Below are 19,734 nucleotides of genomic sequence, written 5' to 3'. Positions count from 1 at the left end.
AGTATTTAAGGGTTCTCACAAAATGATAAAGCTTTGATTTTTAATAATTGCTGGTAATTCGAGTCAAGTAAAGTTTGGTTTGGTGTCAGTGGTATAAAATGTCATTTCACTACAGAGCCGTTGAAAAACATATTTAACGGCTCTGGGTCCGCAGTGTAAATTAAAATTTATTAGAAAAATAGAGGTTAAAAAGTAATAGTAATTTTAAAAAGTAAAGCAAATTAGGAAAAAAAAAAAAAAAATAGAGGTAAAAAGTAATACCTTAATTTAAAAATAAAACATAATTAAACAACAGATTATTTGTAAAGATTTGCGCCTTTTCCATGTTAGCATTTACAAAATTAAAAACAAAAAGACATTTTCGTCAGTAATTTTGTTAATGAGAATAACGCTACTGGTAATGTGACATTAAATAAACACACACACTGCAATTCGTAATCATTAAACAGCCGTGGGCCTATATAGGCTGTGTTTTTGACAAATCTATTTTCACACATCATGTTCAGTCGAGGCTGGTCTGTTGGCACTTTAGCGGTCAGTTTGCAGTGTAAATCAGCAGAAAACCATCTTAGACTGGTCTGTTTTTAAACTATTTAGTCTCTAATATATCCTAATGTAAAAAGTGAACCTGCTCCATTTTTTCCTGCCTCTTAAAATTACTTTTATTGCGGTGTAACCCAATGCAATCAGGTTAAATCAGTCATATTAATTCTTGGAGTAGATCTTGTCAATTGTAAAGCACTCTTGGAAATACATTAGGGCAGTACGTCCATTTGACAGTCAGTTAAAATACTTTTGATAAAAAAGTAGCCTACATGACCAAATAAAACAGTGGTTCGATTAGAAAAATGTTCTCCGAGTTCAAACAGTGAGCTCACTGCATTGATGCTTATCTCGCGAGAACTCTCTCCCCTGCTTGTGTCGGCGATGCGATGCTGATGCTGTTGCTGTGAATTTGATTGACGCGAACATGTCGGTGTGATGGGGGAGCGCCGGGATGCTGCTGCTGATGATGGTCCAGAAGGGGAATACATGCACTCAAATCAGACGTTATCGTTAAGAAATATCACCTATCGTTCTCCTTAATCATCTCTGACAAATATGTCTCAATTTGTGTTGCATTTCTCACGCGCGCAATGGATCTAGCTGATGCCACCGCAGCGAGGATCTGATTTTTATTTTTTCCTTCCTTCCTTCAATATCTGTGTATTATGGTAGAGTCAAGCTGGAGCATCAAACATAAACTGTGCAACCCTGATGACAACACCGTCAGGACATCAGGATATCAACAATGGAATCGCCTTACACGTAGAGTCTAGTTTTTCATCATCACACCATTATTAGTGCTTTCACAAACGCACTATCTAAAGTGTTCTCTAATCTGATTGAGCGAAAAAAGTAGCCTGCACATAAGAAAAGGACCACTGCTCACAAATTATGGACGAGGAGAATATGACCAAAAGCGACGAGCATCTTCTGAGTTTGCAAAAAGCCTTGCAGCAGTGCGAACTGGTGCAAAACATGATTGACATTAGTATCTCCAGCTTGGAAGGTCTGAGGACCAAATGTGCCACATCCAACGACTTGACACAAAAAGAAATCCGAACGCTGGAGGTAAGCAAGCATCCATTTGCCTGAGCCCAAATGTACGTGAATTTTGCACCCCAGCCCTCCTGCATTTCCACAAATGTCACGAGAGTATATGTGTGCGCAGGTGCATGCACATGAAATAATTTTGCATCTTTAAATGCGTTTTTAAATTAAAGTTGCATCTTGGGGATTGACCGTACTGGCGTAATAAATGAAGAAGCTCGCGCTGCAGTGAGAGGCGCGAGCTTGCGCATTCTGCAGGTGGTGAAGAAGGTGGCTCGTGCGCTCGCGCTGCTAACATGGACACCGAGAGGGGCCTATTGTTGACATTAATTTATATCCTCGTTTTTAAATCATCCGCGTCATTAAAACATTCGTTGGCATGATATAAACATCGCATTTATTTCAATTATGTTATGTAATACGAGTTAATGTCCCAGATATTTTCTTTTTGACGCCAGTATTTTGTGTAGGCTATACTATAATGGTCGACCAAATATGGGTTTTTCAAAGACTCGATATCTAGATCAGGGTGTTCTATAAATAATTTCTGCAAATTGGACTTGGTGAGGAGAACGAGAAGTGTTGTAAGGCATGTTTTTTTCATGTCTTTAACTGTTGCTTTTTTTCTTTATGTCATGAGTCTCAAACTTAGGATGTGAATCGATTCCGGTTGCGATTTTTCGAATCGGTTCTGTTAGCCATTCGATTCGGTTTCATGCTGACTTAAAGAAACAGAAAACTCTCGAGTAACAAGACGAACTCTGTAACGATACTCGTTTATATGTTAGTACAATTCAACTTTCTTCTCTTTCTCTGTTAAAATTTTCTCCCATACAAAATGTAAATAAATAAATTAGGCGCAATATGTAAGAATTTTGCAGTAAAATATCCAAAAACCACTAGGCCAGTGTTATAAAGCCTATTTTGTTGAGTACTTACAATATCCCGAATGTTTGCAACTATTTGTAAATCGTGAGAAAATTTTAGCCAAGGCTCTGGGACGTGTGAGGAATCGCCAGTCAGTTGCGTCATACCCGCGTTACCCTCGGTTTCCGGTTTTATTTTGTAGAATGGAAATACCAAAGATGCTTTAATATATTACATGTTTTAATAGACAAGGGAACAACTGTTTTGATATATTTATGGACAGAAAACTAATTATTGTTATATAGCTCAACACGTTTAGTCTTATTGTTTAAACCAAATTTCCTTGATTTTTTGCGAGTACCATACTTTACCATGCCTCAGAGAAAAACACTATTATTGTCAAATAGCTAACATAAGCATAATCAGATGCCGCTCTATTTTTAGTAACAGTAATACAGAATTTTGTCCATCATACAATATGTTTTAAAATGAATTACATGGCATTTATCAGCACAAGCCATCCAACATTTAATATGATATTCTGATATCGATCTATCTACTGCAGTGTGCAACAGCAGCCGCCGAGCGAAAGCACAGTAATGTTATAACATTTTCAACACACTCAAATGTATCTAATATGATAAACAGAGCTGTGTTACCTCATACTCATGACCAGAAAAGTGGAAGCGGCGCTGGCGACTGTGGCATAATAAAAGTTCCTCTACTTGTGAGGCGTGTTGCTCAATCGCTCCAGCGGCCTCGTTCAGCTCCCACAACACTCGGTCCTGCATTGCTTCATACTACGGTAGCGTTAATAATCGCATCCATGAACATGATTTCTTCCCGAGTCCTATCCCAATTGTTTTCCACTGGCTGTGAGTTGAAGACCACATGTCCCAAGAATCCGCGCTCAAAGCCACGCCTTTGTTTTGAATAGGCCTCTAGCGACCTCTAGAGGACAGAAAATCTTACATATTGCATCTTTAACTAAAAATAGCCATTCAATTCGTAGAACTAGATTTTAGATTAGAATATTTCAGATATCAACAGAATAAATACGCTATAACAAAACACTATCAAATTATACTAAAGGTGTGTTCAACACATCAAAATACTCTTTAAAACTATGTATTAAATACTCAATCAAAACTTAATAACATTTTATTAATTCATTATCGTTATAAAATAACACTGATTGTAACAAAACTTAATATTTAATATTTTGTCATGAATAATTTGTCAGTAGGCTACTGATTTAGGTCAAAACATGGTTCGTCAAAACATGGTAACCGATGTGGTGAGAAATCGAGTCCTCCCAGTGATCCCATTGGTTCAACAGACTTTTAATGGGTAGTATTTTCAACACCTGATTATAATTCCTGCAAAATCACGTTATGATTTATATCCTTTAAAATGTGTTATAATCACCATTAATTTATTTTAAATGACAGGGTTCATATACTAGTGTATAACTGAAGCTATAGGTTGTGAAATCAAGCATTTCTCATTCTTACTGTTTTTTTTTTTATTTAGCTTATGTACTAGCATAGCATGCATCTACCCGATTAGCCTGCTACCTTAGCTTATATTATATTAGGGATGTTTTTTGTTTCCAAAATCTGTTTCCAGTTTGTTTTATTATGCAATACATATGCATTCATTTTATATTTCAAGCATGTTGTTTGTGCACTTAATGTAATAAACATCATAGAATAGTGAAATAGGTTAATTAGTCAAGACATCACAATAACAACTTTTGATCAGGCATTACCGCCTGGGTCTTAAAGTAAGACCTGTAAGACCTTTGTTCATCTTCGGAAAACAAAAATTTAGATATTTTTGACGTCTTTAGTACCTTTCTGGATCTTGAGAGTTTGAATGACATTGCTGTCAATGGAGGCCTCTCTGAGCCATCGGATTTCATCTGAAATATCTTAATTTGTGTTCCGAAGATGAACGAAGGTCTTACGGGTGTGGAACGTCATGAGGGTGAGCAATTAATGACAGAATTTTCATTTTTGGATGAACTAACCCTTTAAAGGAGACCTGATTCCTGAGGGGGACTCGATTTCTCATAACACCGGACGAAAGTATTAACTCACGGTTCAATAAATGATTCAGATTCATTAAGGAATCTATTTATTCAATGTGTTTCCTTCACTAAAAATAATCTACTCATAAAAGTCATTCCTTTAGGAATTGGTCTAAATTGATTTCACTATATTTGTTTGATTCACTAAAAATAACAGATTCATTTAAGTCATTTGAATCAAATTACTCTGGTCATACTGGTTGGCTGTGTTCGAAATCACCCCCATAACTCCACTAATGTAGTCCACTTGAAGGAGTGAATGAAAACGAGTGAGCGAACCAGAGGTTTGGAAAATGGATGGATTATTCAGCTGCAGTGTCTGGTGTAACAGGGAATTCATTCTGTGCAATCCTCACGGTGCATTGTGGGTATTTTTTAGTTGTTGAGTGTACATGGGTTGTACACTCGTTATTGCGGTGCTTTATGGGATTGAATGAGTGAACTCAATATTGTCCACTATGGCATTGAACACCACTACAAATGGCTGTTCCCTTCAAATAACACCCTATTTAAGCGTATAGGGGGCGATTTCGAACACAGCATGTTTTTTTGCTTTTTTTTTAAAAGTTATATTTATGGGCTTTTTGTGCCTTTATTTGGAGAGGACAGTAGAGAGCAGACAGGAAAGCACTGGGCAGAGAGAGGGGGGCATGATCGGCAAAGGACCTCGAGAAGGGAATCGAACTCGGGCGGTAGCGCACTAACCACTAGGCTATCGAACACAGCATGTTTTTGATTCACTATAAAGAACTGGTTCTTGAGTCATTCTTTCTGTCTTCTTTAGTATAGTGAACAGAATCTCCATCGATTACGCGGAAGACTGGGGTACGATTCCCCAACGGGGAGGCTCCTTTTCGGGCTGTTGTGGCCTAATGGTTAGAGAGTTGGACTTGTAACCTGAAGGTCGTGGGTTCGAGTCTCAGTATTGGCAGAAAATGTAGGCTCTCTTCCATTCTCATTGCCCACAACTGAGGTGCCCTTGAGCAAGGCAATTTCTGAGTATGGGACACCATAGTTGCGTTTTTGTTTTAGGCTTTTCAGCAAAAAATGTAGCCTAACATTGAAAAAATATCAGACTATTTTTTTGGCTTGTTTTGAGAGATTCTGCAATCAACAAATTGTTTAAAATTACAACATTTGAATTAACTGCTTGAAACCAACATACAGTACAAAACCACTGCTAGAGAAAACACAGTTGTGCAACTAGTCTTGTAACTTGAAACCTTATAGTTACAGTCAGAGATATAGCCCTTGTGATAACTTCCCTGTTGGATATCCCCGGGCACCTGTTTGAATGGATGGGGAATTTTATACTAAACCACATCCAACTGCAGTTCTGTGTGATTTGGCACAGATTTCCTTCCAGCAGTCAGTTGTTTGTCTTCTATTTAGGCTTCAAATACTGCTTTACATTAGACTGGGTCTGTGTAGATGAAAGAAGTCCTAAAAGTGTTCCCTGTTAATTGGTTTGATGTGTAGGCCACATGTTACTGTACGAATGACACCTACTGTATTCCTTAACCCACCATCACTTGTCAGTATCTTATATCTTTCAGCAGGCTATAGTCAGTGATTTGTCTTTTATGATCTAGTATTGCTTTATTTTGCGATTAGGTCTGTGTTTTTTTGTGTAAGATTATAATTTTGATCATGATTATGTAGTTTCACGTTTGCTGGCATTGCATTTATCCTTTTTTTTTACTCCACCAACTAGTCTGCTTTTCAACAGCTCTAGTATTTTTGTGCTCTGTTCTCTTGATGTGGGGAAACCCATTTTCCCGATGGCTGTTGATTGCAGCCGTCACTAGTGTCAGCATGTCACAATGAAGCACTTTGTTTGTTCATGTTGATGGAATAATAATTACAAACATTAGATATTATCTGGGGGTTCTTGCTTGTTTACCTGGTGATGGACATGCATTAGCATCCTCAATCAACCAGGCACCAGTGATGCTCAAAGCGTAATGCCATTTAGTTACAGCGATACAGTGATCCCTCTTAATCTATACATGCTCTCCCAAAAATACTAACAACTCATTCAAGGTTTAAAGGTGCAGTAATATATTTCTGAGAAACGCTGTTGAAAGTGGATCGGAATGAGCACCACAACACACTTGTAGCCAATCAGCAGTAGGGGGCGTGTCCGCTCATGATGGGGGACGAGAGAGAATGAGAAAGAGGGAGATTTGAAAAAAGATGGATGAGAGACATACAAAATAAAGAAATAGAAAAAGTGAGATGAATATCACTTGAAAATCAGGCATAAGTTTTAGGACCCACGTCAAATGGAGTAGGGTATCATTGAGAAACGTCCTGCTCAAGTCGTTCTTGAGATGGAGGTTTGGGTATCTTCCAATGTTTCATCAGCTGACTCGCGCTTGGATTGATATGATAAAATCAACGCCATCGTTACTGTCTTTACAGTGTGTACAAATGCTGAGCTCCAGAAGCCTCCAGAGCTGAATCAGTTATGGTAATGGGAGTTTGTTTTCGCACGTGGTGTAAGCGGTAGATCAATCACAGCAGACTGGGCCATCTGGCCAATCAGAGCAGAGCAGGCTTGCGGAAAGGAGGGATTTAGAGAGAATGAAGCATCAAACGAGTAGTTTGAGAATCGTTGAAAAATGTGTTGATGTGCAATGTATATTATGAGAAAATGAAAGCGTTGTTTGTCCTGTGCATGTAAACCTGTTATAGGAGATATTTATTTACATTAGAAACTACAGAACATGACGTCCATCCACTGTATGGACAGATGTGTAGAGTGGGAATGATTATATGTTTGTTTTACACTAAATACATTAAGATATTTTTCATTTTCATTTTTACATTTATGATTTAAAAATGCTTACATCAGATGATTAAAGCAAGGATAATCATACAGGGATAATAATTAAATCACAAAAATGTTAAATTAAAATGATTAAAGGTGCCCTAGAACTTTTTTTTTTAAAGATGTAATATAAGTCTAAGGTGTCCCCTGAATGTGTCTGTGAAGTTTCAGCTCAAAATACCCCATAGATTTTTTTAAATAAATTTTTTTAACTGCCTATTTTGGGGCATAATCAGAAATGAGCCGATTCATGATTTGTGGCGCTTTAAATCTGGTGCTCCACGCCCAAGAGCTCGCGCTTGCCTTAAACAACATAAAAAAAGTTCAAACAGCTAATATAACCCTCAAAATGGATCTTTACAAAGTGTTCATCATGCAGCATGTCTAATCGCGTAAGTACAGTGTTTATTTTGATGTTTACATTGATTCTGAATGAGTTTGAGGCTGTGCTCCGTGGCTAACGGCTAATGCTACACTGTTGGAGAGATTTATAAAGAATGAAGTTGTGTTTATGAATTATACAGACTGCAAGTGTTTAAAAATGAAAATTTCGACGGCTCTCTTGTCTCCGTGAATACAGCAATAAACGATGGTAACTTTAACCACATTTAACAGTACATTAGCAACATGCTAATGAAACATTTAGAAAGACAATTTACAAATATCACTAAAAATATCATGTTATCATGAATCATGTCTGTTATTATTGCTCCATCTGCCATTTTTTACTATTGTCCTTGCTTTCTTACCTAGTCTGTTGATTCAGCTGTGCAGATCCAGATGTAAATACTGGCTGCCCTTGTCTAATGCCTTTCATAATGTTGGGAACATGGGCTGGCATATGCAAATATAGGGGCGTACACCCCGACTGTTACGTAACAGTCGGTGTTATGATGAGATTCGCCGGTTTTCTGAGGTCTTTTAAACAAATGAGATTTATATAAGGAGGAGGAAACAATGGAGTTTGAGACTCAACGTATGTCTTTTCCATGTACTGAACTCTTGTTATTTAACCATGCCAAGATAAATTCAATTTTTGAATTTAGGGCACCTTTAAATAATGCAATAAATAAAAATAAAATAAAATAAATAAAACACATACTAAAAAGACAAAACATTTTATTATTACCTGCTATGACCATTAACCATGAAAAATGTGAATTTGTTGTTAAGTTATTGAAATATTAAGTTAAAATCTCTGGGGTACTGAAAGTAAAAAAGGGTTCTGATGAAAAAACTTTGGGATTCCCTGGGTTAAAGAATTTTTGTTCGTAATATACCTGCAGCTGTTCCAAAATAGTGATGTGTATAGTGACAGGACTTTATAATGCAGTTCCGGCCCTTGATTCTGATTGGTTGAGCCGCGTTCTAAGCCGTTGTAAATTACTCTACAAACATACACCTGTGACCTCATTACATCAGTATTACTGCGCCATTGTGTCTGTGTGTTGCTGCGGTTCCATGTGTATTTCACGAAAAGTAACTGTTGTTTATTATTTATAAAAAAGTTATGACCGCTTCACCTAATGGTTCTATGTAACACTATACAACACTCTTAGCAACATAAACATATGTTTGTTCTCATTTCATATTGTTCATTGAAGATTACTGTATTATGTAGAAGAGTATTGTGAGAGAGATATCGAGTAACTGAGTGTATTACCTGCATTCAGATTTAGCTGCGATCTTGTCCTTTTATCAGTTAATGGGTTTTTCCCGTGCCCTGCTGACACTGACAGCACTAGTCAAAGCATTTGTCATTTGCGCCTTGTTCCATGTTCACAACAAGTTTCAATATAAAAGTCTTTGCGACTGAGTGGCTCGCTTATAAAGGGAATTTTTGCTGCCATCTAGAGGCGTAAAGGCTCATTCACACAGAATGCATATTCGCTTTGAAAAACACGAGACGCGGGCAGTGGAATGCGGAAAAAACGCAAGGTCTCGAGATGTATTTTTTAAAAGTTGAACTGATTTTAACTTGAGCGCCACGTTTTAGAACGCCATGTCATGCGCGAGACGCTGCAAAAGACGCAAGACGCAAGCGCAACTGTTTTGCACGTCCATCTAACGCGTATTTACATAGAAAAACAATGGAAAAGTAGTGCGTTGGAATGGGAAACATGTTCTGTGTGAACGGCCCCTAATAAAAAAGTAATATGTTATATCTACTCCATAACATTTTGGCAACAGATTACAAGCAATATTATTACTTAAATTCAACCAGTAGAATTGAGTTAGATTTAATCAAATTAATTACTTAAATGTCAACCATTTAAAACGAGTAAAATTTAAGGAAAAATTAAACAAAAATATCTGAATATCAGACAGATCTCAAAGATGAATTAAGAACTATAATTTTTTTGTTGCCAAAATTGAAGACACCTGATGATAACAAGCAGAATCACTGAAGGAAAGAGAAACACAATAATTAACAGAGGTTTAGATGTTGATGCTGATTTTATTGAAAATGTTTGGTCACCATTATTGTGATCTGTGTTTTATTTAGATGGTCAGTTTAACTCTTTGCTTTTTATGTCAGTTTGTGGTTTTTGTAATGGTGTTTGCTAATTTTACACATTTCGAGTTTTAAGGAATTAATTTGGTTAATTCTAACTCAATTATTATATTTTGAATTGAATTAATAATATTGCTTGTAATCTTGTTGCCACAATTTGATTGAGTAGATAGAGGGACTATTTTTTCCAGCGGAAGGAAGGCTTTTAGTGATTTTACTGCATGAAAGTTGCATTGATACATATTTTTTGGCTTTAATAATTGTATTGTGTGGTAACTGTTTTATAAAAGCAATAAGCCCTGTCAAGCTGCTCCGTGTCGTGCCTAACAACACCCCTTAGCTGTTATAAATTCACTGTAAACCATGGCTTCTTGGGGCTTATTGTTTTATTTCTTGTATTTGGGTCAGTTATTTTTCAGTTCAGAAAGGGTATTTAGTTTAGGTAGTGAGTTGAAAACTTTGAGTGAAAATGCATTTGAAAGAACATCTCTATGCTTTAATCTTTTAGTTTCAGCTGGGACCTACAGACAATGTGCTTTGTTTTCATACAGTAACATTCAACAAACAGTGTTGCCATGGGAGATACAACACAAATGAAACTGAACAGACTACAGATGTAGTTGGACAGTGTTCAATAAACTGATAAGGCTGAAATGATCAAATAGCTGATTCTTATTTACTCATTAGTTTGAAAGATCAACATGTATCTTGATCGCATCCAGTTTCTAGATGATTTGTCAACCGTCATCCTTTTTTCTTGTTGTAAGTTTGTGACAGGATTCAACAAACACATGTTTTGCTGCTTGTTGTACCTTTAGTACATTGTAAAAAAAAATAAATAATAATAATTCATAGCATTTAAAAAGGGGCATTGCTTGCATTATTTTTTGAGTTTAATATTAATTTACTGATTACTAATTCAATATAATGTAATGATGTTTGAGTGAATGTAGATTGAATAGTAAGATTACATTTTTGCAAATCATTCTTTTAATCATTTATGCTTCCTCTTGTTTTCTATAAAATTAATATTCTAAATAATTTTTAAATTTGTAAATAAAGCGAAGATTATTGGAGTATACATAAAGAAAACACTATTTCAGTCTTTCTACTTAAACTCTACTGTTTAATTCAATGTGTTATGTACCATTTCTTTGTAATAATTTGTGAAATTTACTAGCAATTTCTTAGTGAAAATCGCTTCTAATTTTTTTCTCATGTGAAATCACAGGAGACAAAACTACACATGGAATACCTTAAAATGTCTAACATTTCTAAACGTGACAATACAACCCACAATAACTTTGTGAATAAAACAGTCAAACAAACCATATTAATTATTCATGCCCCGGTGCATGCTGGGAAAGGAGCTGAAGCATAAAACCTTTTTTCAGTGTAGACCTATTTGAACTCAAAAATGCATTAATCTAACTCACCTGCTGTGCTTAAATCCATGACAGAAAAAAAAAAAAACGTTTTTTAGCAATATTTACGTGATGTAAGAATCACTTTTACAGTGTAGTGCATTTATGCTTTTTGTCTACCAAATAGTTGTGTGAATAGTTAAGTTATTTTTGCTGGAATATTTTGATGTTTAATATAATTATATTGTATGCTATAGAATTCTACCCTTTCTACAACACTGCATCCTTGTAAACAAATGGATGCTGTTTTAACCAGAGATACTATATAGTACATAAATGAGAAGTGTAAAATGCGATAGAAAATAGCTAGTGTCTCTTCCTGTAAGTGTTTTGTCATGTTTATTCATGAAAGTAGTAGCAAACCTTTAAATGTTGCCTTTGTATTCCTCCTCGTTTCCCTGCACAAACATGGCAGTGACATCACTGTCTTGGGAAACTTGTCCAGTTTAGAATATTCATGTTTTTTCAACATGCTTAGAATCAGTTCAAAGAGATCATAAAATATTGAATGACATTAAGGACGATTATGAAACGGTTAGTTCCTGTCCTTGATTCTGATTGGTCAATAGCTGTGTTTTATTCATGATAAAACATGGCTATGACTGCTTCACCAAACGGTTCTGTGTATCACTACACAACATCCTTAGCAATCACTCTTAGCAATGTAAACTGCTTGTTCTCAATTGATATTGTTCATTGAAACTTTCTGTTTTATGTAGAAGAGTATTTTGAGAAAGAGATCGAGTGAGCGAGTTTATTACCTGCATTCACATTTAGCATTTTCCTTCAGGTCAGTCCTATGTTCATAATAAAAAAAATCATTTTAAATGCCCAATGTATTATCTTGTCCTTTTAACAGTTAAGGGGTTTTCCCGTGACTGACAGCGCTGGTCAAAACATTTGTCAGTTGCGTCTTGTTCCTTGTTCACGACAATTCAGGCTTTTCAATATAAAAGTCTTAGCTACTGTGTGACTCGCTCATAAAGACAGTCTTTGCCACCATTTAATGGCGTAATAATGTAACTTCTGTTGCTGTTCGCGCTCAGGGACTATTTTTTTCCAGCGGAAGGAAGGCTTTTAGTGATTTTACTTCATGATTGATATATATTTTTTGGTTTTAATATTTGTATTGTGTCGTAACCGTTTTATAAAAGCAATAAGGTACTCAAGGCTAGTGCTATATTGTGAATAAGTCACGGCTGAAGGGGTTGCAGGCACTCACGATACAGCACAGCCTCTCGTACCTTATTGCTTACATAAAAATGCCAAGCATTGCATTTAGAGTTTGCTTACGGATCTGCATGTGTGCAATACAACTAATTATACTTCATCAAGATATGCTAAAAATGCACAGTTACCTTGTTTGGCCTACATGGAATCTGCACACGTTTTAAAGTCAACATGAAATCAAAATATTATCAAAATATATTTTTTAAATTTATATGCATAATCTTTAATCTAGGGATGAAAATCGTCCAATACCGATGATTGGCGGATACATCTGTGCATCCCTAGAAATAATTATTTTCACTATTGGCGGGTTGTTTAAAAATAGCCAGTTATCAGGGCAGATTAGAAGAATTGAATTTAGGGCTGTCAATGCAACAACAACACATTAACAGATATGTTGCTTTCGAAGTCTAATTCTTCCCTAATTTATAGTATGTGAAAACGCCAACCATGGGTGTCGGAAGAAGAAGAAGAAAAAAAAAAAATGTGGGTGGGTACTGGAATAGATGCCATTTCCTGCATATGCTGGTGCCTTTATTTAAACAATTACATCTTCTTTTAAGAGTGACCCATATCCGATATCTGCATTTACACTACATGGGCTTGGCTTAATGCAAACTCTGCACACAATTTATTAATAAAGCATATTATGTATAGAAAAGCAGATGAGTCCAGAATATAAACGCAGAGAGTTTATTGACAGAACTCATAGAAACATTTTTACTTAGTTTAATCCTGACATCAAAATCATGAATTAATACTGATTCTTGACCACAGTGATTAAGTACAGATCCGCTGCCCTCGTATAGCTGACTCTGGTAGATCATGTGGCAGTAAGAACATGGTGGATGTAGTACATCCGAATTTCATTCATACTACCCATATACCTTATATAATGTAATTATTTAACAGTCAAGAAGCAAGTTAAAATTCAAATGTAGTACCTACTCAGACAGCATGTGATTTCAGACGCACCGTTGAAAAAACTGACAATAAAGGATTTTCTATTTGACCCTATGAATCCGTGACTCCCATCCAATAATTACAAAGAGCTTTGCGCTCTGTTACTTCTGATAAGAAACAAATCCTTAGCTTTCAAATTCTGTGCATTTTATCACGAAATTCAAACAATAAATGGCATTTTGACATTCCTAAATGTGACGTGACAGATCGCTGTAGCACCTCAATTTAAGCGGAAAAAGTGTGCATGAACATCAAAGGTATGTTGAAAGATACAGTACAACTTATCGAAATGTAATTTCATATCTCATTTAATTGCTCAATCAGTGTTTCAACCACAGAAAGATGTCAGTAAAACAGCTTGTAAAAAATGACACTTAAAGACATTTACCCAAAGTTATTCAGCGTTCACAGTTCTTAAGTTGACGTTAGCTATAAAGACATGAGAGAGAAGCTTATTTACTGTTAATTATATATGTATGTGTGAATAAATATGTGTGTTTATGAAAACTACCTTCACTTTATTTAAAGGTGCCCTAGAACCAGTTTTAATAAGATGTAATAAAAGTCTAAGGTGTCCCCTGAATGTGTCTGTGAAGTTTCAGCTCAAAATACCCCATAGATTATTTTTAATAATTTTTTTAACTGCCTATTTTGAGCCATAATTATATATGCACCGATTCAGTGCGCGGCCCCTTTAAATCTCGCGCTCCCCCGCCCCCGAGCTCACGACTGCCTTAACCAGCATAAACAAAGTTCACAAAGCTAATATAACCCTCAAAATGGATCTTTACAAAGTGTTCGTCATTCATGCTGCATGCATGCATCGGATCATATGAGTATAGTATTTATTTGGATGTTTACATTTGATTCTGAATGAGCTTGAGGCTGTGCTCTGTGGCTAGCTAACATAAGCTAACATTATACACTGTTGGAGAGATTTATAAAGAATGAAGTTGTGTTTATGAATTATACAGTCTGCAAGTGTTTAAAAATGAAAATAGTGACGGCTCTTGTCTCTGTGAATACAGCAATAAACGATGGTAACTTTAACCACATTTAACAGTACATTAGCAACATGCTAACGAAAAATTTAGAAAGACAATTTACAAATATCACTAAAAATATCATGTTATCATGGATCATGTCAGTTATTATTGCTCCATCTGCCATTTTTCGCTTGTTCTTGCTTGTTTACCTAGTCTGATGATTCAGCTGTGCACAGATCCAGACATCCTGCCCTTGTCTAATGCTTGAACATGAGCTGGCATATATGCAAATATTGGGGTCATACATATTAATGATCCCGACTGTTACGTAACAAGAGGTTGTTTAAACAAATGAGATTTACATAAGAAGGAGGAAACAATGGAGTTTGAGACTCACTGTATGTCATTTACATGTACTGAACTCTTGTTATTTAACTATGCCAAGATAAATTCAATTTTTCATTCGATGGCACCTTTAAAGGTCTCATTTGAAATCTCATTTGTTTAAAAGACTTCCAGAAAACACTCGGATCTCAACATAACACCGACTGTTACGTAACAGTCGGGGGCTCCGCCCCCAATATTTGCATAATGCCAGCCCCTGTTCGACGCATTAGACAAGGAAAGCAGTATTAATGTCTGGATCTGTGCACAGACAAGGTAAGCAAGCGAGAACAATAGCGAAAAATGGCAGGTGGAGCAATAATAACTGACATGATCCATGATATCATGATATTTTTAGTGATATTTGTAAATTGTCTTTCTAAATGTTTCATTAGCATGTTGCTAATGTACTGTTAAATGTGGTTAAAGTTACCATCGTTTCTTACTGTATTCACGGAGACGAGAGCCGTTGCTATTTTCATTTTTAGACATGTGCAGTCTGTATAATGCATAAACACAACTTCATTCTTTATAAATCTCTCCAACAGTGTGTAATGTTAGCTTTAGCCACAGAGCATATAGCCTCAAACTCACACAGAATCAAACGTAACCATCTAAATAAATACTTTACTCACATAATTCGAAGCATGCATACAGCATGCATGACGAACATCTTGTAAAGATCCATTTGAGGGTTATATTAGCTGTGTGAACTTTGTTTATGCGATGAATATAGAGTCCAGAGCTCGTGTGGCAGAGGTAGCGCATCTCTTAAAGGGGCCACGCTGAAAAAATCTGTGCATAGTTAATGATGCCCCAAAATAGGCAGTTAAAAAAATTAATTAAAAAAAATCTATGGGGTATTTTGAGCTGCAACTTCACAGACACATTCAGGGGACACCTAGGACTTATATTACATCTTGTAAAAGAACAATCTAGGGCACCTTTAAACAATTTATTTTGATGTTTTCATTTTGAAATAATGTTTAAATCAAGCAACCCAATCAAACAAGATTTCACTTCCCATCATGCTTTGCAAAGGGAGAGTAAATGTTGAAATAAAGGGTTTTTGTGTGCATTTTTAAGCAAGATCAGAAAATGGAGAGACTTGTTAATGTTCAATGTTCTATTATATTGGTATTTAAACGTTTCAGTTATGTTTGTGGTTTTAGGGGTTACCATTGTGGTAAAGTGTGGAGCTTCTGCTTGGGTTGAGGATTTGAATTCTTGCTAACAAGGATTCAAATTGCTTTAATAATAAAGCAACCGTTATGGTAGCTCTGGATGAAACAAGTATCACTTCTGAACTGCCAACACCAAACATCACATGTGTAAAGAAAAGTTTATGTCACAGGATTAAACTGGAAGCATTAATTGTCTGATTATCTGAATGTCAATTAATGGTGATATAACAATTAAAATGTGTTAAATTGTGCAAACAGAGCTGAGAGTTCTATACTCTGAGAGCATTAAAGTTTTTCAGTAATTTTAATAAACATACAAGGAGAAGGGAACTTTCATAGTGACAAAATCTGTTGATGCTGTAGAATTTTAAGCACATTCTGTGTGACACATTGGTGTAAATTCTCTAACTTATTACATATTAAAAATGTTCAAATATTGTATAGGTTAATGAGTGCCATATTAAGTTCTTTCTTTCTTTCTTCCTTTCCAGGGTAAACTGGTGAAGTATTTTAGTCGGCAGCTCTCTTGCAAGCGTAAAGTGTCCTTACAGGAGCGGAATGTGGAACTGGATGGATTCCCACGGCTGGGACATTGGTTCCGCATTGTTAACATGAGGAAAGAGGTTATTGAGGTATGTACAATCCTGTATGTCCTCAACCAATTAAGCACAAATGGGTGGGCGATTTGACCAAAATCTTATATCACGATATGAGTCATTTTATTTCATGATAACAACATATATATCACGATATAGTTATTTTTGCTTTAAATAAGTTTTTTATAAATGTTGATACCATTGAAATTTCATAATTCTTGTCACCAATTTCATTACTAGCCTACGTAAAATGAAAAACCTCTCAAGCTTACTGAAGACAGTAAACAGTGATAAATAATAACAAAGAAACTAATTACAAGCAATAGGACAACATTCTACAGTAGAACAAAGAAACAGACCTACCTGAAAAACTTCAAGCACTAGAGATAAGAAATTCTAGCCTACATAAATTGTGCTAAGTTATCAAATGTATAAAAAACACTACACATCTTCAATGTGTAAATTAAATATGCATTTATTCTTATTAAAGTTAGACAAAAGTGATTCAGTCAAGAGCACTGAGAGATTCTCTCTTTTGTTGTTTGATTAACATGAATTACACAGACGACAGCAGGTATATTAGTCTGCTGTCACTTTAAGACCAAATGCACGGATCCAATATACTGTTACACATGCATTTTCTTTCTCAACTGTTTAGGTTCACTTAAGACATCATGGGCCCTATTTTAACAATCTAAAAGCAAAGTGTAAAGCGCATGGCGCAGGTGCACTCAGGGCGTGTCCAAATCCACTTTTGCTATTTTAACGACAGAAAAACGGTCCGTGCGCCGGGGTGCATTTTTGAAATGGGTTGTCCCTATTCTATTAATGAGTAATGGGCGTAACGTTCAATAAACCAATCAGAGTGTCATCTCCCATTCCCTTTAAAAGCGAGATGCGCTAACGCCATGGCGGATTGCTATTTACATGGCGGAATTTGTTGGCGGAAAAGCTGAGCGCTTTTCAAATGAAGAAACCGATCTGCTTGTGCGCGAAGTTTAAGCGGGCTTGCAAATGCAGGCTTTCAAATAGCTCCGCGCGATGAGTCAGTTAATATATATGTGTGTGTATTGGCACGATTGTTCAATTAATTAGCCAATTTCGTTCATCATTATAAGTAGTAATAGGCTGAATTGAAAATAGGTAGCCTAATTCTAATACACGCAATGACTATTCATCATTTTTTAATTTATCATACATTTTTATATTTATGTAGCCTACACAATAATTTTCTTTTCCCACTGTGGACGCGCCCAGTGGCGCAGTTTCTACGAACGCGCTCTAACAAAAAAATACTGCGCCATTGACTTTAGACTTTAGACCAGGTTTGAGTTGGTCTATGGCGCAGTCTATTTTCAGCTCCTTAAAATAGCAATGTGCCTGAACACACCTCTTTTTTAGACCAGCACGCCCATGGGCGCACTAACTGGCGCAAATGCATTTACTAATTTAAGGACGTGGCGCTGAAAGGGAAAACGCGAACAGCACCGGACGCAAACTAGCAAACACACTTGCGCTGTGCCTTGCGTCGCATTGCTCCAGGTGTATTATAGGGGCCCATATGTTTACGAGGATTCTTGCAAAGACAGGCATTTTGTCATAAAAGTATGTGTATTTAACCGGTAAAGCCCAATTAGGCGGCAGACTCAGAGAACTCAGTTTAGTACTCATATGCTCTATGAGCAGCGGCATCAGGTTTCAGTTCAGAGTTTGTAAATTTTTTTGTTTTGACAAACAGTAATGCTATCTTTTAGTACAGTGGTCTCAATCTCAGCTCTTGTAGGGCCATTGTCCTGCAGACTTTAGCTCCCTGCCTGGAAGCTTAATCAGGTTGATTAGGGTTGGAGCTAAACTCTGCAGGACAGTGGCCCTCCAGGAACTGAGTTTGAGACCACTGTTTTAGTATGTGCTGCCAACACTAAGGTTAGAGTTAGAGGTTAGTATTTGTTTTAGGCAATCAGCTCTGTGATTGACATGACTAATGAAATCTTTAGAATCGGCCGCAGGGCGGGTTTGCTCTTAACTGGTTTGGGTATTAAAAAATCATGCGTCGGGTGTATGTTTGTGTGCTTGCTTATTCTTGTCTCGAATCATGTCTTTGGAAAATAAAAGTTTAAAATTTTTAGCTGATCCAATCAATTTCATTTCTATAGTATCTGTTATTAAAGTGCCATTTGCACCTAAATCTGACTTTTTCAAGTTTTTTTGTGTGAGGTAACAAAGCAACAAATTAACAGATTACATAGAAAAAGTGGCAAGTCTCTTATTTTGCATTTACTCTCCAAGGGTTCATTCACCCAAAAATGAAAATTCTGTCATTAATTACTCACCCTCATGTTGTTCCAAACCTGCAAGACCTTTGTCCATCTTCAGAACACAAATTAAGATATTTTTGATGAAATTCAAGATTAAATCTCCCACAGAAAGTGTACAGGAGTGTATTAAAGCAGCTGGCTATCAGTGGGTACAGGTGTTGTGCCGAATTCTGTGACCCACCGAATTATATGACCGTAGTAAGCACTGTACTGAGCGAATCTGACCTACACCTAATCCTAATCCTAACCCTACCGTCAGTACCTACTAGGGTCACAGAATTCAGTGTGTCGCCGAATTACACCGGTACTGCAGAACGGCTGTTATCGTCAAGTTAAATGATCAAAAAAATCTTTGGCGGCCGGCAAAATATTTTCAATGCATGAAGATCCCTGGATGTGTAATTATATGTAAATGTGTCAATGGTTTATGGTTGGCTGGTGAGAGCATCTTTATGAAGGATCAGGATGTTTTGGGGGAAGTAGCTTATTCTGAGCCTCCCCATACAGTACATCTCTAAATAGTTCCTGATGGGATGAAAGGTTGTAAACAGAAGATACTCTGAAGGCCTTGAGGTTTTTGTGTCGCTGTCCTTAGTGCTGAAGTGTTGGTGCTGTCCAATGTGCTGAAGCCCCCTGCTGATGTGGAGAGGGAATTGCAGCTATATAGAGTGCAAGAGTCAGGTTCCAGGAATTATAATATTCATATTCATTTATTCTATTCCAATATCATTTTAATTTTCTGCATAGGGGAA

The 19,734-nt window shown here is 36.4% G+C and overlaps 1 protein-coding gene across 1 annotated transcript in view; it reads left to right on the top strand.

The window, feature by feature from the left end:
- Positions 1–1,437: 1,437 nt before the first annotated feature.
- Positions 1,438–19,734, top strand: part of ksr2 (kinase suppressor of ras 2) — a 123,525-nt gene continuing 105,228 nt past the window's right edge. The window contains exons 1-2 of the mRNA XM_067407489.1: positions 1,438–1,614; positions 16,563–16,703. Coding sequence (XP_067263590.1) covers positions 1,438–1,614; positions 16,563–16,703 — 318 coding nt within the window. The remainder of the gene's footprint in view (positions 1,615–16,562; positions 16,704–19,734) is intronic.

The sequence above is a fragment of the Chanodichthys erythropterus genome, chromosome 13 (assembly GCF_024489055.1).
Source record: "Chanodichthys erythropterus isolate Z2021 chromosome 13, ASM2448905v1, whole genome shotgun sequence".
Taxonomy (NCBI): Eukaryota; Metazoa; Chordata; class Actinopteri; order Cypriniformes; family Xenocyprididae; genus Chanodichthys; species Chanodichthys erythropterus.
The sequence above is the reverse complement of the archived record's forward strand: the minus strand, read 5'-3'. Positions and strand labels throughout refer to the sequence as shown.